This window comes from Alosa alosa, chromosome 3 (assembly GCF_017589495.1).
Source record: "Alosa alosa isolate M-15738 ecotype Scorff River chromosome 3, AALO_Geno_1.1, whole genome shotgun sequence".
In the NCBI taxonomy this organism is placed as follows: Eukaryota; Metazoa; Chordata; class Actinopteri; order Clupeiformes; family Clupeidae; genus Alosa; species Alosa alosa.
The window spans coordinates 6,959,963-6,983,104 of NC_063191.1; the positions used below are offsets into that span (position 1 = coordinate 6,959,963).

General features: G+C 43.2%; 1 protein-coding gene across 4 annotated transcripts; it reads left to right on the forward strand.

Moving 5' to 3' along the window:
* The first annotated feature begins 243 nt into the window (after positions 1-243).
* Positions 244-23,142, forward strand: nr1i2 (nuclear receptor subfamily 1, group I, member 2). 4 transcript variants are annotated; one of them, XM_048240001.1, is made up of 11 exons: positions 244-437; positions 2,544-2,621; positions 5,157-5,335; positions 15,975-16,105; positions 16,670-16,839; positions 17,139-17,416; positions 17,948-18,093; positions 21,286-21,402; positions 21,719-21,824; positions 22,061-22,114; positions 22,355-23,142. In XM_048240001.1, exons 3-11 carry the CDS (start codon positions 5,175-5,177, stop codon positions 22,494-22,496), a joined length of 1,305 nt encoding a protein of 434 aa, XP_048095958.1. In that variant the 5' UTR covers positions 244-437; positions 2,544-2,621; positions 5,157-5,174; the 3' UTR covers positions 22,497-23,142. The 4 variants fall into 4 exon arrangements, with proteins under 4 accessions (XP_048095958.1, XP_048095959.1, XP_048095957.1 ...); XM_048240002.1 differs by lacking the exon at positions 2,544-2,621; XM_048240000.1 differs by lacking the exons at positions 244-437; positions 22,061-22,114 and adding an exon at positions 499-548.

Consider the following 23,142-nt stretch of genomic DNA (forward strand, 5'->3'; position numbering starts at 1 on the left):
TGTAACTGCAGGAAAGCAATTCAAGTTTTGTTTTTATCTCATATATTTGACAGAAATAAAAAAAAACTCATTTATCATTTCAGAAATACCAAACGGATCGTACTTTTCTTCTCTTTATTGTAGCCTACCGACAGCATGCGGTTCCCTCGCGCAACCAACGCTCTGTAATTTTCCAAGTACCTATGTGCGGCTTGCAATCTGTTCATGTTTCAGATTGCATTCTCGTACCAGCCGTAGTTTCCCCTACTGCTGTAACCAGGAAGTGAGGACTGGTTTACACATTGCCTGCCTGACAACTTTGCGCCTTTGTTTTTTCGTCGCCTGGTTAAGATATGTCGACGCAGTGAAAGAGAAAAATAACTCATAGGCATGTTTTAAGGACAGCTGCCATCGTGAATTTGGATGATTATGCGTATTAATCAAGCAATGTGGTATTTGTGAGTATCCTGTCATTTTATGTTATTGTAGCCTACAAGGAGATTGATTACCTGTCTGTGAAGACACGAGTTGGCTACGGCTGACTAATGCTTACCTGTGTTGGTGACAAGGTGGGTGACTGTTATTATTGACAGTGCATAGCCTACTTGCATGGTTCTCTTCGTTCCGAATATTCTAGCCAGCCTACTTGCAGCCTACGTTGCTTGCTTCAAAATTCGAGCCATGCACTCATAATAGTAATCTTTATTTATAGAGCGCTTTTCTAAACAAAGTTTCAAAAGTGCTTTACATAAATAAAAGAATAAACAGAACGCAATTAAGTAGTTATGTAGTCTAATGTTGCCAGTTAATTGTTATTACAAAAATCTATTCAGGAATGTCAAAGTGTAGCCTACGTTTGGAGGGGATATTGCGTATTATGCTTTAATGTTGAACGCGACACCCTTTGCGTCTATAGTTAAGTTAGTGAAACTGACTAAAGTGCAAAAGTTCAACACGGATGCAGATAAGACGTATTTACTGTAGCGCTAACCCTCTGTATGGTGATCGAAACTGTGACACAGTAAAAATTAAGTAGGTTAGACTGCACATTGTAACTTTTTGTGGAACGCGTGTGCGCGTCATGTCGGACAGCAATCAAGATCATAAACAACAACCCTGATAATCATTTCTAGAGGGGTTTACTATTGAGAAAGTTTGGCCTGCTGAGGCCTCTTTCATGTCAAACTAGATTAACCAGTCTGTCAGAACTGGCATGATTGTCGCTGGCATTCCAAAACTAGGCATTACTGTAGGTCATTCACACTGGTGAGTTCTCGAAATTTGGGCCCTGACAATTATGTGGGCCCTATGCATTTCATCCTGCATTGGGGGAAAAGACTAGCCTGACGAGCCCGACCCACATTAAAATGTATTTATTTCCCTGCACGAGTTAGTCAGGTTCTCAACTGGCTAAATCTCTTTTCCTCTATCTCACACTCCCAACACTCTCTCTATCTTCATCTCTCTCTTCTTTCTCTATCCCTGTATATCCTTTTTGCTCACTCTCTTTTTTCTCTTCTCTTTGTCTTGTGTCTTATAGTCGCCACCATCGCTTTCTGTCCTAAATTACATTGACAACAATTGTGTGGTTAATCAGATCCAAACAGACACTAGGCGAAAGGGGGGGAAAGTGGAATAATAATACCATGAGCTAGTGATGGACCACATGATCTAGCGGTTTAGCTGCTTTTGGGTTGTTCAAAAGCCACACAACGGGTGTTGACGTTCTTTCGTCCTCTCTGCTAATTCAACAATGAAGATATTTGGTTTGTTTTTTTTATTTAAATGAAAAGAGATGTGTTCAATCTACACTGCATTCTCTAACAATAACTATGTCATCGTCAGGCGCTCGAGATCCCTATGCATTTGAATGGTGAATGTTGACAGAGAGGCGTTGAGAACAGCTGTATTGATATTGTTATCTCTGTTTATACTGTAGCCACCCTGCTCCTAGGGAAACCCTTGTATAGAAAATGCCTTTCTCCCCCACCAGACCTACTACTCTTACCCTGACAAGAGAGGTGGTACAGTGATTAATTTATAATAATGTTACCAATGCCTTTTATAAACATTTGATATATATACATATTTATATTTTGCCATACAGCCCCTCTTGAAAGGAAAGCGGGTCAGGATGTGATCACACTGACCTCACTGACACGTAGAGGGACACAGGGTTAGCAGCACAGGAAAACCACAAAACCTTGCAGAGTTGGAACGTTACATTGCCCTGTTCTCTTCAGCTAATATACTTTAGACTTTCGAGTACAGCTTGTGGACATGCCACTGGTAGAGAGGACATTGCCACTGTGGGGTGTATGAGGGGTGGACAGGAGGGGAAATGGCATGCAGCCTGGTGGCTGATTTATTTGCATGGTCACAGCTAAGCCAACTGCAGTTTAATATGCTGAAGAAGTATTAAATAGTATCACCGTAGGTTGGAGACACTCTTCTGTAACCAGTCTGGGGATTGGTGCAGAGCTGGCCAGGCACTATAGGCTAAAGATGACCAACTTGACTGCTCAGATTCAGAGGACACATACAGTACTGTATATTCTGTACAGAAGGAGGCAGAGCGGGCTCTATATGAGGAGGATGGAGTAAGACCATGGACACCTGTAGATGCCCTACCAGTCTGTGATGTAAGCTTTCACATTTATTATTATTATTATTATTATTATTATTGTGGATTGCTGGGGAGACTAATCACAGACCAGATTGGCCAGTCCAATCCAACTGCCCATCTTTTGAAGCCGCAGATGGAAAATCATGCTTTTGTTGAAAGTTGAAGAGCCGTTCATTAAATCAGCCGCGGGAAAATAGCCCTTGCCAAAAGGGAACATTTTTCTTCCAGTTGACCCTTTTTTTTATAGCCTGGGTTTTCCCATGCTGCCTTACGCGCGCGATTTTAGCCAGGCTACTTTTTTCTACTGATTAAGCTCATAATGTTACATTTAACAGTCCATATTATAATGTTAAGCTCATTTTTGCGTAGCAATGTTAAATGTGCTTTAATAAGATATTTTGTTAGCAAATGTAGACATGTTGTCCATTTATATTGTATGTAAAAGAACCAGATCAGCATATTGGCCGGAAAGTATTTTAGCCCTATCAGTGATTCATCTCAACACATTGTGTGTCACTGATCAGTAATGTGAGTGGGTGTGTGAATGTGGAAAACTCAAGAACAGGATTTCATAGGAGGCACACGGCCATTAACAGCAAGTAAACATGTTCAATGTCAGTCTTAGGATATGCGCAGGAGTTGGTGGCTCATTGTCAGTGCTGAAATGTCAGATACAGTCAATTCCTTTCCTCTCCAAAGAACAGCAATGTGATTTATCTGTGTGTGTGTGTGCGTGCGTGCGTGCGTGCATGTGTGTGTGTTCATGTGGCACTCCTTCATCACTCTCCAACCAGTGTCACTGTGCCCTCTCCCCCTCACAGAGAAAGAAGAAGCTACACATGATAGGGTTGTTTTAACAGCACTCAGCAGTTATAAGCACCAGCCAGTCAAAGAATCACTTGGCTAACCTTGCTAGCGTGGTGACATCATCAGTGTGTGTGTAAGTGTGTGTGTGTGTGTGTGTGTGTGTGTGTGTTGGTGGGGGTGGGAGATGGAGGTGGTACTTGCCAGCAGTCTCTTATGGCTACCATAGTAACGCGTGAGGATAGAGTGTAGAGAGAGAGTCGGCTACAAGTCAGATGCTACAACTCAAGCAGAACGCACATAGGTATGTTATCTAATGCTCACCTACTTTACAACACACGCACACACACACACACACACACACACACACACATACACACACACATACACACACACACACACACACACACACACACACACACACACACACACACACACACACATACACACACACACACACAGAAAGTCGTCACATAACTGAATGTATTACTGTTCTACAGCAGTTCCATAGGTAATTGGCTGTACTGTGCTAACTGGAGGCAGGTCATTGATGTAGGTCTTGTGTAGGTCTTGTGAATGCTGTAGCCACTCTGAACTGATTATCTTAACCAGTTTAGATCTTTTTGATCAAAAGTATTCCTTAATTTCATTAAGGGTCTTTCCGTCTTGTGTCTGAGGGTCTTTGCATTGACTAAAATCCTGCGTCAAAGGTTTGCTCTTACTTTCATCCTGGTAGTGCTTTTGTGTCTTGTGCTCTGCCCCCACCAGGGATTTATTATATTCACAAGATGTCATGCAAAGTCAGTTTGAATGCAGACATAGTCTACCCAGACGGGTGAATTTAGGGTGATGACAGGGTAAAGCTTGGCATTTCAGCTCATGTTCAGATAAGTCATGTCTCTTAATTATCATAGGGTGCACTGTGTATGGAAAGCAGACCATTTTCAGGTGTGCTGTTATGACTTATGAATTGCATTACAATGTTACCTGGTGGGAAAAAAGTGGGAAAGGGAGTAATCAGGGAGAGTTGATTGTGGAGTAATCAGGTTGGGTTGTTGAGGGTAATATTGGCCTTTAAGTGTGTATTATATGTTATATAAGTGGCAGAAAATGTGTGTAATGTTTTTAATGAGTAGGTTATATTCATATTCATAATTATATTAGTGTAAGTCACATATGTTGTGTTTGTGTTTGATTATGAGCAAACCCATCTTGAACACCTAAAGAGAGGACCGCTTGGCTGAAACATTTTTATTACATTTTTGTATAGCACACACTAGTGTGCATATTTTTGTTAACTTATAAGTTCATTCCTTTTGATTCTAGTAGATGTGTGTTTGAATATGTATGCTTCTTTTTCCCCTTTCTGTACCACTTCACTCCTCGACCTTGTGAAGTATTGTAATTTAACAACAACATTTATCAGGATCAAAAGCTGATACTGATAACTGATAACAATCAGAAAACTGTTTAGACTTCTCTTGTGCCACTTGATACAGTAAACATATCACTTAGATTCTTGATTCATTTGTCAACCAACACGCAATACGTTCTTATATTCGTTCTTGTTTTTATTTGTATGTACCTAGAAACAGGTATTTGTACACGCAACAAAAATATAAACATAACACAGCTATTTTTTTTTATGGATTATGGGCTAAAAGATGTAAGATTTGCAATGCTCATAGACAGCTTATGTCTCTCAAATGTTCTTCTAGTAATTTTGGGTCTGTGCGATTCTTTTCAGCTCTTCAGGGGGGTCGAGATGAGTGAGGAAGAAGAGCAGCTTCAGGCGAAGACCTCTGAGGAGGAAGAGGACGAGGAGGAAGAAGACGAGGAGTCGAAAATATGCCAGGTGTGTGGGGACCAGGCCAATGGCTACCACTTCAATGCCATGACCTGCGAAGGCTGCAAGGGCTTCTTTAGGTGAGAATACATGGAAGCATACACATGCGTACACACACACACACACACAAACACAAACACATGTGTTTACAAATGGACACAAGCAAACATACACTTCCATGCACATGTAATGTTGCAATGTGTTAATTGTCAGTTTGTGAGGACTTTCTTATGGTATTTGTGTATGTGTGTGTTTGTGTGTGTTTAAGTGTGCATGTGCCAGCAATCCAGCAATCTATATATAGGTAATATATACAGTCATATGCAATGCCAGAAAAGCAGCTGTACATTTCAAATTAGTCCATTGTAAACACATGTTTTACATTCAATTCATGCCAATTTATGAATGACCGAAGGGTGAGTGTGTGTTCGTGGCATCAGGTCAACTCAGAAAATAAATCATGCGCCATTGTACTTACGAATGTGTCACCCAGGTAACACTGCAGGCTATGCTGATGATTAACTGCTAATTAATAAGAGGAACAACATTGTGTGTGTGTGTGTGTGTGTGTGTGTGTTTTGTTCATTTTAATTTTCAGTTTGTTCTTTTATGATTTCTTTGGTACAGACAATACACAACATGCCAGTCATCATGGCAAAGTATAGTCCTTCAGGTTGATACAAGACCATTTTGTTATATTTGTAATAATGACCTTACTATACATAAGAAGCATTAGCACTTATCACAGTAGCATTAGTGCAATACAGTAATTGTTTGACAGAGCATTGACTGATAATGTTCCCCAGTTACCATGACAGCAATTTTCATCAATGGTGGGGTTCTCCTTCCTGAATCCTGAATACAAGGATACAAGGAAGTTTATTGTCACATACATATAGTTACTGGAAGTAAGAAATGCAGTGAAATTATGTCTGGTGTCAGCCTATTTGTGCATTAATGGGGTTAAAAAGTGCAGTAGAAGAGGGGTTTAGTAGATTAAGTGGCAAGGGCTGCATAAAAAGGTGGGGAGGATTGGGATTGGGTGGGGGCACCAACAAGGAGCACCCAAGAGCAACAGGGGCAAGGAAAAACTCCCTTACCAAGGAAGAAACCTTGGGCAGATCCACGGCTCAAGGGGCTAACCCAACTGCCAGGAGTCTTGTGTGTGTGTTGGGGGATGACAGGGGGCAGTGTGCTGTAAGTATGTTGGGGATGTGTGTTGGAGAAGCTTCCTGATGAAATAATGTGATGTGTATGTAGGGGGGGGCAGGGACTTACTATTGCAAGCAGAGTACTGTATGTAATGTATGTGAGTGATGACAGTGAAGATGTGTGTGTGGGCGGGAGGGGAGTGGAGCAGTGTGTGTGTGTAGTGTGTAGGTGGGTAGGTGGGGGCAGTGTGCTGTAAGTATGTAGAGGATGTGTGTTGGAGAAGATCCTGAAGACAATGTGCTGTGTATGTGGGGGGGGGCAGTGTGCAGCAAGTATGTAGAGGAGGCTTACTGTAGCAAGCAGTGTGCTGTATGTATGTGAAGTGATGACAGTGATGATGTAAGTGTGTGTGTGTTGGGGGGGGGGGGGGGGTCAGGGACTTACTATTGCAAGCAGAGTACTGTATGTAATGTATGTGAGTGATGACAGTGAAGATGTGTGTGTGGTAGGGAGTGGAGCAGTGACTGTGTGTGTGTATGTGTGTGTGTGTGTGTGTGTGGGTAGGTGGGGGCAGTGTGCTGTAAGTATGTAGAGGATGTGTGTTGGAGAAGATCCTGAAGACAATGTGCTGTGTATGTGGGGGGGGGCAGTGTGCAGCAAGTATGTAGAGGAGTGCTGTATGTATGTGAAGTGATGACAGTGATGATGTAAGTGTGTGTGTTGGGGATGGGGGGGTGTGGGGGGGGGGGGGGGGGGCAGAAAGGCTAGGCAATCAAGGACATGGGTAGATGGAGGAGAAATCAAAAATAATAAATAAAAAGTGTGCAAAAGTTGGAGAGAGTCAGATATGTGTGTGTGTGTGTGTGTGTGTGTGTGTGTGTGTGTGTGTGTGTGTGTGTGTGTGTGTGTTTTGACGTGTGATGAAATAAGAAAATAAATAAAAGGTCTGTAGCATAGGGAGAGGGATGTAAAAGTGCTAAAAAAGTCTTGTAGGTGTGTGTGGGTGTGTGTGTGTGTGTGTGGGGGGGTCATGAGTGCTGAGGTGAATGAGTGCAAAGTCAGTATAGTGTGAGTTCAGAGTTGGGAAATGTTTGAGAGTGCTGAGGAGTGAATTTGTGCAAAGTCAGTATAGTGTGAGTTCAGAGTTCGGATGGCCTGGGGATAAAAACTTCTCCTGAGTCTCTCAGTTCTGGCTTTGTGACTACATAGGCGTCTTCTTGATTTCAGCGGTAGGAATAATCCATTGTTAGGATGAGAAGAGTCCTTCAGAATCTTTTGGGCTCTTAGGAGTACTCTTCTGGAATAGATATCTTGTAGAGCAGGGAGTTGAGTTCTTATAGTACGTTCAGCTGAGCGCACTACTCTCTGCAGAGTACTACAATCTCTAACTGTGGAGTTCCCATACCAGGTGATGAATAGAATATTAATTTCCTTTTTCCTATCTGTAGCCACGTTTACTTAAGCAATAAGCCCTGAGAGGCCGCAGGTTACACTGATTCTACAACAGCTAAGGGGCGTTGTTAGGCATGACGCGCTAGCGGAGTGCCTAAAACCCCCCTTAGCTGTTGTAGAATCAGTGTAACCTACGGACTCGAGTGGCTTATTGCTTTTCTAAAACTGTTACTATGGACCCTTTCAAGAGAGTTCCATTATCAGCATCATAGTTGGCCCCACAAGACTTCCTTTTGAACATTCCATATGTTATCTTAATGCAGAGGAAGTAGATTGGGGCCCAAATAGAACGTTCAAGCATTGTTTTTGTTTTTATTGTTGAAAGGGTCTATAAATACCTGGCAAAGTTTCAAAAGTAAAGGTACAGCAGGTAAAGGTACATCAGCTGGAGACTTCGCTCACTGCCTTGCACAACAGACAGACTGAGGAAGTAATTTGTCCCCAAGGCCATTGAACTGTTCAATGCTTCACTTAAGGGAAGAGGAGAGATAGACTTCTCTGCATAGTCTGTCTGCCTCTTCACCCCCTCCATGTTTGGATACTGTCTGTCCACTAGACACTCTTACCACTGTCTTTCAGCCTCACTGTTTGCGTGCTATATTAGCACATTAGCACATATGCATAACCCCTCCCTCCATGCCACAGCCGAACTGAGGCCACACTTATTACTTTTCTTAAAATAGTTAAATATATAGATATATAGACTTTAATTCTGCATTGTTGCACTGTTGGACTTACTCATTTGCACTCACCATGACCACTATCACCATTGCACTATCACCATGACACTCACTCATACAGAGCACCTTACCTTACCTTACTATGCACAGAGAATTACAGGCTCAGTCCCTGCCTCAGTCATTGCTAGCGCCTCTGATTGATTAATCACCACTATGTGGATACTGTTTTTAGAATTGATTTAGATTAAGTGTTAGTTTAACCTGGGGATCAATAAAGTATTTATCTATCTATCTATCTATCTCTAGCAACTAGAAATATAACGAGTTATTTCTAGATAATCATTCTTCCGCCAAGAAATATATTTCCTCTATCTGAATGGTTGCCAAGCAACGTCGAGACGCAGCTACTTTAACTTTTGTATTAAGTTATGGTTACGCAGTAATATAGAACGAAATGCGGTCAAGGTGTATGTTTATGCTGGATTTTACAACGGCATCGAACATGATTCAGCCAATCACAATCAAGGACCGGAATCAACTATCAGTTTTAGAAATGAACACTTCTGTTCCGATTGGAAATGGAATAATGGCTCAATCAGAATAAAAATTGTCATATAAACATCTCAATCGGAATGAACATTCCTGATTTGATCATTTTGAAAGAGGTGGTGTAGTCCACTCCTATTCCGAATGAACACCCATGTATACAGTAATTCGGATTGACTGATCTTATCTTCAACAAGGGCTATTACGATCAAAGATTCTAAAGCGCTTGAGACTACCTGATTGGATCTTCAAAACAGCTGCCACCCACAACAACCACATTGACATTGAAGAATACACAGACACTGTGACCTCCTACATCACCAAATGCATCGATGATGTTACAGAAATAAAACACATCACCACTCGGGCCAACCAGAAGCCATGGCTGACAGGAAACGTCCACAGACTGCTGAGGGCCAGAGACAAAGCCTTCAGAGCTGGAGATGTAGCTGGCCTAAGAACAGCGAGGGCTAACCTGTCCCAGGGCATCAGGAAGGCAAAAAAGGATTACACAGACAAAATAACAACACACTTCAAAGACCGCAGAGATGCACAGAGCCTATGGCAGGGCATACAGGCCATCACTGACTACAAGCCTGCGCCCACGGAGCTGTGAGAACAACACCTCTCTGCTAAATGACCTGAACAGTTTTTTCGCCCGTTTTGAAGCACAAAATGACACTCACCCACAGAAAACCCCACCTCCCCCCCACAACCAACCCCTGTACCTGTCCTCTGCCAGCGTGAAGAGGACACTAGCCACCATTAACCCACCCATAAAGCAGCAGGCCCAGACAACATACCAGGGCCAGTGTTGAAGGACTGTGCAGAAGAGCTGAAGGATGTTTTTACAGACATTTTCAACACCTCTCTGGAGCAAGCAGTCATCCCATCACTTTTCAAAACTGCCACCATCATACCCGTGCCAAAGAAATCATCACCATCATGCTTCAATGACTACCGCCCTGTAGCACTCACGCCCATAATCATGAAGTGCTTGAACGGCTAGACATGTCACACATCAAAGCCACCCTACCCCCACCCTGGACCCCTTCCAGTTTGCATACCGAGCCAAACGATCCACGGAGGATGCAATCTGCTCTGCCCTCCATCCAGCCCTCACCCACTTAGACAATAAAGACTCATATGTGAGAATGCTGTTCATAGACTTCAGTTCAGCATTCAATACCATAATACCACAACAACTCATCAGCAAACTGGACAAGCTAGATTCAGTACCTCCCTCTGCAACTGGCTGCTGGACTTCCTGTTGCAGAGACCACAAGCAGTACGTGTCGGGGACAACACCTCAAGCACTCTGACCCTGAGCACGGGGGCCCCTCAAGGGGTGTGTGCTCAGCCCCCTGCTCTTCACACTGCTAACACATGACTGTGCAACCACTCACAGCTCCAACCATCTGGTGAAGTTTGCGGACGACACAACACTGGTGGGCCTCATCACCAAGGGCGATGAGGCTCACTACAGAGAAGAAGTAGACCTGCTGGCTAAATGGTGCAAAAGACAACAACCTCCTGCTAAATGTCAGCAAGACCAAGGAGATTGTTGTCAACTTTCAGAGAGGCCACAAACAACTGCCACCACTGTCCATCGACGGAGATGCTGTGGAGAGAGTGAGCAGCACAAAATTTCTGGGGTGCACATCAGCGGCGACCTCTCCTGGACCACCAACACAGCATCACTGGCGAAGAAAGCCCAGCAGCGCCTCTACTTCTTTAAGCAAATTGAAGAAGGCAAGTGCCACGCCTCCCGTCATGACTACATTCTACAGAGGGACCATCGAGAGCATCGTCTCCAGCAGCATCACAGTTTGGGGCGGAAGCTGCACAGATCAGAACAGGAAGACCCTCCAGCGCACTGTTAACACAGCTAAGAGGATCATTGGAGCACCACTCCCCTCCCTGCAGGACATTTACATCACCCGCCTCACCCGCAAAGCACTAATGATTGTCAAGGATACAACCCACCCTGCACACGAACTGTTCAGCCTCCTGCCCTCTGAAAGCGGTACAGGAGCCTCGCTCCCGCACCACCAGACTGGCAAGTAGCTTCATCCACCAAGCAATCAGGATGCTGAACACTCTACCCACTCTCCCATCACTGACAGCCCCCCCCCCACCCACCAGCCAGCCAGGAACCTAGGAAACTAGGATCCTGTCTACCCTAACCCCCCTCCCCCCCAACACCGCCCTGTGGAACTGCACTGTGACTGCGCAGCCTAACGTGTTGCTGCTTCACATCAAGCCTGATATACTTGAAATTACTGCATACTGCATATCAATGTAAATATACAGGTCACACAAGCACAAGTTTAAACTTCATGTAACTGTTAAGACTATATAAATATACAACACAACTACCTCTTTTTTTTTTTTTTTATATATGTCCTATATTTCTATTTTGATACATACATGTTCTATATTTCAGTCTTGCACTTTAATTTAATGTTTTATGGTCTATGGCTATGTCTATAGTATGTCTATGTCTGTATTTAAAGTATGTCTATGTCTGCATGAGAAAGTAAGAAACGAAATTTCAATTCTTTGTATGACCAGTGCATGTAAAGAAATTGACAATAAAAGCCGACTTGACTTGACTTGACTTGACTTGGAATAGTTTAATCGGAATGACAAAAAAACTGTCCATGTAAACATGGTTTGTGTGAATATGTTCCAATGTTAAGACATCTTTACACTCTGCTTCTTATCCAAGCAGAGGAGTATTTATTTGTGAAGCAGGGATCTGTTCATTTGAGATCACAACAAAATGGGTTGGAAAAAAAAAAATTGAGTGTCCTGTCATAACCTAATGGAGATTCAGAATTGGTCTGAATTTTAATTGGTACTCTTCCAAAAAGACTCTTACCAAGTTTTTTTGGAAGTAGGCTACAAAAAACACATCTTTCTTGTAAACAGAGGTTTTAAATGCAGTTGTACATACTGCTTTCACATATTCATCTGGGTTCACCCGACTAGCCAGGACCACCAGATGCTCACTGAATAGGACCGGAATGTGACTTCATTAGCGCTGAACTGACTGAAGATGATATTACGTTACATGAAAAGGGTACAGTATCAGTTGGCTAGGGAGTGTAACAGAATAGCAAATTGCCTGTCCTATTTGGCTTTGGATTTGAGTGCAAACAACCCATCGCTAAGTTTGCTACCGGTAATTAGTTAATCGTAGAGTTAATTCGCAACACTGCAAGTCACAGTGTGTGTTTCTGGTGTGTGTGTGTGTGTGTGTGTGTGTGTGTCATGAGCATCATTATCTTTCTGACTCAATCAGTAGAGACTGTTTTGCCTTGGCCTTTGTGTTTTTGGGTCATATTTTGGTTTCTTTACAATTAGTTTGTTACCACAGCAACAGCTATTGGCAAGGGTGCTTTTGTTTCAAAGCTGTGTCCTCACCACACTGTTTTCTCAACATGCCAACTGAACCCAAAAGCTGATTGGACAACAATATATTAAACATATCAAGGGCAGATCTGGGCCAAATTCAGACCATTTGGAAATATGAGCATATGAGCATTTTATTCCGGCTTAATATAACGGATGTTCCATTATTCCATGAGTCTAGTGAATTATGAATAACATAGAAAGGTCAGTGTTGTTTGATGTGTCGATGATTAGGGCAGTGATACCAGCAGGGGAGATCCAATCAGTGTGTGGTGTTGTAGACCAGGAATAGAACAGAAATAGCTTGGGAGCTATCATGAACTTTCCTCAAAGGGGTCAGGTTGACCAAAGGATGCCAGTAGTAAATCTCAGTAGTGCCTCAGTGTGCCTGTTCACTATATAGATTGTGTGTGGTGTTGTAGACCAGGAAGAGAACAGAAATAGCTTGCATGTGTGCTAGTGCCTGGTTTCCCTTCGCTCTTGTACATGTACGGTTCTAACCTACTGTTCTGGGGGCAGCAGTGATCGCCATGTTCTGCTTTTACAGGACATCCGAACCTAGAACTAGCTGGACATGGTGACATCACAGTGGAGTTGATGTGCATGGACAAGTACGAGTGCCTCAGTGTGCCCTCAAAGGGGTCAGGTTGACCAAAGGATGCCAGTAGTGAATCTCAGTAGTGCCTCAGTGTGCCTGTTCACTATATGGATTGGCTTAAACATAACTAAAAACTTAAGCATTATCACATGGGTATCTTTGCTTTAGCCATTAGGCACATCAGTTTATATCATTCATTTTTGGGTGATGGTTAGAAGCACATGTTGGCTTTAAATTTGGCTAACGCTTCTCAAAAATGGAGATAGAGTGGTGAAATTGATACATTCATGTGTGTTTGTAAAACCACTGATACATTTTGCCGAAACATACTGCTAGTATTGCCATGGCTACGAAGTCACAAGCTGAAAGTGAAACAGGAATGCGGGTAAATGATAATGAGCAGCCTTACTGTGGTAGTTTTGTTTATTTTGGATTAAGCCGCAAACACATAGTGGTTGTTTGAACTTAAAGGGCAGCCATCTCACTGCACTTGTTTACACTTCAAAGTTCATCTTCGTGTTGATTTTGTGGGAGCTCTGTAGCTTGATGTTTTCTCCATGCAAAGCCGTTTCCTTCTCTAGAAATCACACACCTGCTGCATCTGAAGACCCACGCATAATAAGGCCTACGACTATCACTCTACACGCCCCCTGTTGCATGTCACATTTTAATTTGCACTCCACAACTAAAATACATTACCCAATGCAATCACCCATAGGTTTCTCCTCCTGGCTATTATTATTGAACCTCATATGCAAGTTTTCTTTTTTTTTTAAACCCAAGTGTGTGTTTACATGCCGTTTGTTTTATCGGTCTAACAGTTTAAAAAAAATTAGATGATTCAATTTAATTAATTTGATCATGGTTTCATCTGTTCTGGAGCATGTAACAATAAATTATTCCTTTGGTCTTTATTCAGTGCTCCTCAAGCCTCAGGCATTCTCAACCTCAGATGAACAGAGCTTTGTTTTGGTCTTACCAATAAGGAATTCTTCATTTCATACACTATAGTGCTTTGTTGTAAATGGACCCACAGAACCCCATAGCTCCATGTGGCCCCTTAGTTATTATGACCGCCGCGCAGCGAAGCGGCGGTCATATAGGTTTAGTCAGATTTTTTTTTTTTTCGCATGGCCAATTTTCCGTCAAGGATTCCCGGGATACTGAAAGACTGGGGTACACGGAACTTGGTGGGCATGTAGCCCCACATGGATAGCATGGAATCATCATTTTTCGTTTTGATCTGTAGCCCCCCGCTGGACTGGACCCCCCGAAAGGAGGGTAGGGCAGACACAGTTTTCTGTGAATATCTCGAGAACCGTAGGGTTTAGGAGGACCACCTTTTTTTGTATGTTGATCTTAAGAGGTCATGTCAACCCATTCCATAACCACTCATTTCATGTATAGCGCCACCTAGTTAAAAACAAAAAAGTGTAGGATCATTATGACACCTTCCGAATGCATGCCAAGTTTCGTGGACTTTCGTTCATGGGGGGCCATACAATAAATTAATTTAAATGTACATTTAGTGACCGTACACCAACAGTTTTTCTGTGAATATCTTGAGAACCGTAGGGCCTAGGATGACCAATTTTTTGCCTATGTTTGCCTCCAGGGGTCATGTTAACCCATTCCATATGCACACATGTACATAAACAGATACACACGCACACACATACATTCACAGTAATTATACGTATGACACATCACACAGTAGACATATGTATGCATGCATGCACATGCACACACACAGGCACATACACAGGCAAACACACAAGCACATGCCCGCACACACACACACACACACACACACACACACACATGCACACAATTCGAGAATTTCTCAGAATTATGAACAGGCAAGATGGGGGTGGGGTTGTATAAAATGTATTTTACATGTGAAATCTATGAACTAATCATGTTTTGGTACTTGTTGTCTAGCAGATACTAGTGAGAATTGAGTGCGCATAATGCAATTCAGTGAGACAGTTAGAATCATATATGCCTTTCAGCGTGACTTATTTTTGTGGAAAAAATGTGCTGGACTGGGCGGTGGTCATATTTTGTACTGCTCTGCGGTACATCTAGTTAGTATTCATATTGTTTTTGCCTTGAAGCATTAGCTTAGTTCTCCATAGACACTTGTTGTTAGTGGATGTTCCTTAGTTCATGGCCATTAAAGCAGCTGTAAGGGGTTTTGTGTCTTTGGCCTTTGAACTAGTATGCTAAAAGCGTGGAAAAAACCTGGCACTAATCAAATCCCACTGCTGTGTCCAGTGGTGCCGTTTGCCACGCTTGCCTACACCAAGCTGTGAAAGCTTCGCATTTTCAGAAGGTGCTCTGTACTGTACATAGTGGACCACTAGTGGGAACAACAGGTTATCTGGCCTTCACTTGGCCTATATCCTAAGCTGATCAAATGTATTTATTTATGGTTTTATTTATTTATTTTTAGTGTTTTATGAATTGTAATAGTGTATTTTATGACTTTTATGATGTGTTTTATAACTTTATGTACGTCTGTCCTCCATGCTTTACATCATTGCTTGTTATTCTCCATTCTCTGATGGTGTACAGCACATTGAATTTGCGCCTTGCGCATATCATGAAAATAAATATGTAAATGTATATCAAAAGTAGCCTATAAAAATATAACTCAGGAAGTGGCAAATGTTTGCATGCAGTGTTTCTTTAAGATCAGATGAACATTTGATGGAGTGTCCCTCTTGTGTCGCTCCTCCTCCTCCCCCTCACCCCTCTTCCTCCTCCACCTCATCATCATTATCATCACACCTCCTCTCCCTCTCTCTTCCTCACTCCTCCTCTCCCTCCCCTTTCTCCTCCTCCTCCTCTCCCTCTTTTTCCTCTCTCCAGACGGGCTATGAAGAGGCCAGCGACCTTCTGCTGCCCTTTCCAGAAGAATTGTGTCATCACCAAGAGCAACCGGCGGCAGTGTCAGGCCTGTCGCCTGCAGAAGTGTCTCTCCATTGGCATGAGGAAGGAGAGTGAGTGACCACTATCAGACTGCATCTCCATAACGCTATCAGACTGTCTCACTGTGTCCCCATCACGCTATCAGACTGTCTCACTGTGTCCCCATCACGCTGTCAATCTGTTTCACTGTGTCTCCATCACGCTATCAGACTGTCTCACTGTGTCTCCAACTCGCTACTGTGTCTCCATCACGCTATCAATCTGTCTCACAGCGTCCCTATCAAAATATCAGTAGGTCTCACTACATCTCTTGCCATTCTGTTGCAGTCTGTCTCAATCACACTGCCATTCTGTCTCACTCACTGTCAATTGCACTGTGAATTATACGCTGATTGAGTGTGATTACTAACGCTATTCCCTAACCACATGTGTTGTAGAGGTGAACTCATTTGTGGTGCCCGCCAAGACTGCTAACTTAGACGGCTAATTGACCGATCGCAAGGCCCTAGCAACAGTAACTAAGGGGGGGGCGGGACTTAGCGAAGGGTCAATTTAGGAAGCCAAGTCCGTGTATGAGCTCACTGTTGCTCCGCTGTCATGTCTGACCCCTGACGCTGCTACCCCATGGTCTGCAGTGATCATGTCGGACCAGGCGGTGGAGGAGCGGCGCTGGAATATCAAGAGGAAGAGGCTGATGGCCGAGCCCATACTGCTGTCGCCCCAGCAGGAGAAGCTCATTCAGGAACTGACCGCAGCTCATGAGCAGACCTTCGACCGGACCTGCTCCCACTTCCACCAGTTCCGCGTCAGTCACCATCTCTCTGCTTTATGACAGTATACATGTATACATACATAAACTACATATAATACTTACATAACAATATATGTATGCATGTGTTATGTATGTATTGTGTGAAGTCTTTATGTAATGAGTATACCATATAAAATGTGTGTATGGCCGTAATGAAACACAACAACTATGAGTACAATGTTTGCATATGACTGATCTCTAAAGTTATACACATGAATTAACAGGAAAGAAGGTAAACCGACACTGATCCATGTTGAATAGGACCTAAAATGTCAGATTTTTTTCTTTCTTAGCCCCTAGATAGGTGTACAGCCTCAGTCAGCAACCAAACACAGCAGGGCTCTACGTCCTACTCAATGCCATTAGGAGGGAGTGACTGCGGCTTTAGCTCCGAAGGCCCAGGCTCCTCATCCTCATCTTCATCTTCAAGCTCCGTGACGTGCGACGCTGGGCAGGCGCCAGACGAGAAGTGTAAGAAACCGGTCTTCACCTCGCTGTCGCACGTCAACGACCTCAGCACGTACATGATCCAGAACGTCATCAACTACGCCAAGATCATAACCGCCTTCAGGTCTGTTTTTGACTCCGACTCTGTCTTTATCTTGAACATTTAGAGTTTCATTCCATGACATCAATGTGTTTCAGGACCACTTGTCAGGTTTCTGCCTTGACTGGGCCTGTTGGTACCCTGCAGGCCCATCTGTGTTAGAATTTTGTTTCTTTCTTCTGTGTGATTTCTGTTTACATTTAGTTTGACATGCGTCTGTTACATGTCACTTTCTTCCATTTAAGTCAAACATCTACTCTTCTGTGTTTTTTAGCCAATAGCAGCGGAGCATGTTGAGAGAAGTAGCTAGTAAATCATTTAGATTTAACACTGAAGAAGATTCAGTAATGTTTCACGTGAACCACTGAGTTACTTCTTGTCCCTAGTCTGAGCTCGGACACAGTCTCACACACACAGTGTGTGTGTGTGTGTGTGTGTGTGTGTGTATGTCTCTGTGTCTGTGTTCTGTGTTTGTGTGTGTGTGTGTGTGTGTGTGTGTGTGTGTGTGTGTGTGTGTGTGTGTGTGTGTGTATGTCTGCCTACTTCTGACAACAGGGGTCTGACGATGGAAGACCAGATCTCGCTACTCAAAGGAGCCATGTTTGAGATGGTGCAGATCCGCTTCAACATGCTCTTCAATAACAAGACCGGGATCTGGGAGTGCGGCAGCCTCCACTACTGCATGGATGATGCCTATCGGGGTGAGCTCTCTTCCTCCAACAGAAGTGAAGGGGATTTGCCCCGAAGGTCTTGATCACTTATGATGACCTGAGTACAGTACAAACTGAACGAATGGTTAACATATAATATTACAAAACCCAAGTGTACAATAATACAAGTTAGATGTATCTACCAAGGCTACCCTACAGGGAGTTTGTTTATTTTTCTTCCAACTAGCATGGTAAAGTGCAGACACACCAGTACAAGAAGGCAATTCGCTCTAAAACATGGGGCTACACCCAGGGGTTAAAGTGGGTGGGACGGGGAGGAACGCAGTTCCGCCACCTCAGATAAATGAATAATAAATATATTCTTTCATACCAACGAGCGACATGATATTGTTAAAATAAATGGTGAGTTCATTTTTCGCGTGTATCAAGAAGTGACCAAGAGAGGTGACCAAGAAGCTAGCAATTCTTGTCCAAAAAGTATTAGTACACCACAATACTCAATATGTTTCCCCGTTGCAACGACACTGGATTTTAGGGTTCCCCCACCTGCCAAATATCACTTAAACCACTGGATACACCGCTGACATTATTTTGAGGAAGAAGTAGCCAACCAAGGTCAGTGTAGCCAGACAGGCCTTACATAGTTTGGAAATTAGGGCTTAAAAAATATCGGAGCAAATTACCGGCCGAAATTCTGTTATCGGAGCAATAATACTCTTTTCATTTTTTCACTTATCGGCCTATAATATATCGGTTGCCGATATGTCGTGAATCCATACTCACTACTAAATCACACTCTTCCTTCTGTGTATATGGATGTTCTTAAGTTTTCCACACAGGCAGGAAATCAGAACAAGATTTTGTTCTGAGTGGAGGTAACTTGTGCACGCGAACGAACACAGGGTATATGCAGGAATCACAGAGATAAATCGTTGGTCAGGTTTTTATAAATATGAGCGTTGGCATGGATTTGAGCGTACGCATGGTCTAAGATCAAATCTGTGCATAAGGACGCTTTATAAATGAGGCCCCAGGCTATCAAAAGCAGACGATTTTCGGTTTGGTATGGGACACTTTTGGACTGTTTTATTATATAGTTCAATGTTGAGACTGATGGGCACTTAAATCTAGGGGGTATTTGATGATCACTAAGTTTCGTGTAGTTGAAAAAGTGTTGGAATTTCCAGCTGTTTATTGCGAGACAAGGCAGTCCCTTTCACTCATTCATTGAACGTGGGCTGTGCTCTAATGGAAACCTTATTGCGTAGCCAAGTAGCCTAAATTGAGTTATTTTTTAATTATGCATGGTTTACTTTTTATTAAATTCGTAGGCTGAAATGCCTCGCAGCAACAATTGTGTTTAAATGTAGTAGCCTACTACTTCAGCCTCTGGCAAGCTCAAAAGGGTGCGGCTAGTGATGGGTAGCTTGAGAGCAACGTGTTGGAGACCCTGGTGTATAACAAGACAATGGCTTTATGCCGTTGTTATGTAAATTTATTGTCTTTAATCATGTTTAGGCTATTTTTGTTCGGGACAAACAACAACAAAACAAGATCAATACAATTGTCTTTATTTGTCAGATGATGCATAAATAACCATAATATACACATCTTCTCATAGGCTCCTCAAAAAATACGCACTGAATAACGTTTGGCTGTAGCCGCCGGATAGGTACCCGCCCACCAACATGTACGCGCATGAGAGATCGTGCCCAACACGGACTTTCGTGCACGGAGCTTCTCCATGCGGCGCCATACTTGAAAATGGCGTATGTTAACATGTCGAAGCTAATCTGCACGCTCTTGACCCCCTGGCCCAAACTGACAAAAGCAGGAGGTACCGAAAAGTGCGCAGTTTGCATCCCTTTAATATCAACTGAGGCACAAAGGCGAAAATGTTGTTGGCGTCGCTGATCAACCACGGAACTCCACACAGTTTACTTCTACGTCATTGCGAGCTACTCCGACTCAGGTCCTGTTAGCACCGTATATATTTCTTAATTAGGCTAGATGACGTTACAAATATTAAGTAAAACATGGAAACTCATTATATATTGAGGTGGTAATGAAAAATTTAAGTCAAATTGCGTTTGTTCCCTTCTACTACCTTTCAAGGGCCTTCATTTTGGTAGATTCTTTTTACTACCGTGAGGACTTCCTGGAACATGAGCGCTTGGTCGAAAAGCAAGTATCCTTTGAGACAGTGCAGGTCACTCACACTGTCAGAAAAGGCTTCGCTGATTGGTTCCTCCCCTGTCACTCCCTGACAAAAGGTCAATAGGAAGGAGGACAGGGCTTATAGTTGTTGTTGTTGTAATAACAAGCACAGCTGTTGTGTGGGAAGAGCCTGTTTATGTCACGCCGCTGTGGAATGAGAAGACAGAGAAAGCGAGGGTGAGATTAGTGTGTGTGTGTGTGTGTGAGAGAGAGAGAGAGGTCCATTTTAAAACAGCAGAAGCTTCACAATATGATCTCCAGATCAGTAGGCCAGCGGTGTCATGGTCATTACCGGTCTGTCAGGGACTGGATGTGCTGTGCTCTCTTTAAGTGCACTTGATTTGTTTCCTTCTCTCTCCCTTTGCTCCACTTTGCTTTTTATCTCTTTTTATGTCTTTGATTACAAGTGATCCTGTGACCCAAAAAGGGAGAAAGACAGTGTGTGAGAGAGAAGGGAGGGGGTGGAGGGGTTAATTAGACAGTGAGGATGCTATGGTCAGAATGAGCTCCACTTGTTCTCTCTTTTCATTGGAGGATAGTAGATGTCTATAGGACGTTGTCATGGGAGACCACTGTTAGGTGGCTGGCCGTCAGCTGCCAAGCCCCCTCTTAATTCCCCTTTAAACTCATTGGAGACTTCCTGAGCTTATCAGCCACATAATTGAAGGCATAGAATCAATAGGGCCTATAAGCTCTCCCAGAGAAAGCTCTCCATAGCAACGGGTATAAACACAAGGGGTTTGGAGGACACTCTGTGCTGATGCCTCCAGGAGTACAGAAACACATCCCATATGTTGTCCTTCATTACATATCACATAGAGCAATAACAATCAGTTGACCAAAATGTTTATGGTTCTTAGCAGACGCTTTTGTCCAAAGAGACTTTAAAAAGCGACTTGTCTATGTATACAGCTATCGTGTAATTAATTGAATTGTAGTCATGCCATGGATGATTTATATCATGTCCCCCCTCCCCTCTCCCTCTCTCTCTCTCTCTCTATGTAGCGGGTTTCCAGCCCCACCTGCTGGACCCTCTGATGAAGTTCCACTACACACTGCGGGGCCTTGAGCTGCATGATGTGGAGTACACACTAATGCAGGCCATCTCCCTCTTCTCCCCAGGTACCCCCCATACACCATCCTCCTCTCCCCAGGTAACACCCCCCCCCATACACCCCCCTCCTCTCCCTAGATACTCCCCCATAACCCCTCCTCCCCTCCCCTGGAAATACCCCCCCACACACACATACACCCCATTCTCCTCTCCCTAGAACCCCCCTCCCCCATCCTCCTCTTCCCAGATAACCTGAAGTCCCTACAAAGCATACAATTGTATGGCAAAGACCTATAGGCATACATCTCCCCATAGACCTATAGGCATACATCTCCCCATAGCTCAAGACCTTTTCATTTTCATCCGTGTGCTTTGGTTGGACAGACCGCCCTGGGGTCACAAGCAGTGATGTCATCAGCTGTCACCAGGAGAACCTGGCCGTCACCCTGCTGGCGTACATCGAGTCCAAGAGGACGGACAGTGATAAACAGTATGTTTCTGAAATTAAATAACCATCCCAAAGATCAACTGCCACAACGGCATAAATAATAAGTATAGCAGTGAATTTTGGAGTAGCCGTACACATCTTTAGTGTAACAACTAGCCACTTTCTGAAGCGTGTTTTTGTAAACAACTAGTACTAATATCTTTAAATTCATTTCCATGTTATATGGTAATTTAAAGGACAAAAAAAACACACCTGCCATTTCCATTAACTTCTTATAGTACTGCAACTGTCCCACAAGCATCCATGGAAGAAACAAAAGGGGAACATTGCAAGTCAGTGCTTTTGGTGTGACATAATATGATATATTTAGGATATGCTGCAATACATTTAGGCTGATTAAACGGAAACTGTTAGGTGGTAATGAGGTTGGTGAGGTTCTCCTAAATAATGTTGCAGAGATGTATTCAAATTTAGACAAAATCCATGTCCCTACAACTAAATGTAATTGAAACGATTAAACAAATTGACTGTTGCTAAACCCTCCCTATCTTCCCCACACTGTTGTGCACCAGCCTGCTGTTCCCCAAGATCATGGCGTGCCTGACGGAGATGCGGACGATGACTGAGGAGTACAGCAAGCAGGTGATGCAGATCCAGGACGTCCAGCCAGAGTTGTCACCGCTCATCCTGGAGGTGGTCAGCCAAGACAGCTAACTATGGCAACGGCTAGCCGCCTCAGACAGCTAGCTAAGATAAATGACAGCTGTTATGATGTATGGAGGACACTGGAACTTTCTCTCTCACATTCTCACATACACACACACTGTACAAATCTGAGATGGAGATTTTTTTTTTTTCTCGTTTGGAATGGCCTGGCTGCCTCATGTAGACATTGAACCAAACCTCAACTGAACATTGACATTTTACCTCAACAATTCTTTAAGTGTGTCCTTGCTCAGAGATGAGGTGACACAAGTGCTTGACTCTGGAGCAAACAATGGACATGACACACACACACACACACACACACACACACACACACACACACACACACACACAAATACCAATCCAATGCTGCTATGGAATTTAAAGGGATCACATAAAGTACTATTGGAGGTTGTCATCAACATAAGTAATATTTTTGAATATGGAGGATTAAGGCACTGGGAACAAAAATGAAACAAAAACCTGAAGCCTCATGACATTCTGTATACATGTTCCTTACAGGTGTCCTTAATAATGAGACAATCCAGACATCATGGGATTGAATTGAATAAGCTCAAACCCTATATGCTATGTAAGGGATAATGTATTGTCCGCCGGTAATTATCAGAAAATAAGTCCCAACAGGGAGAACAGA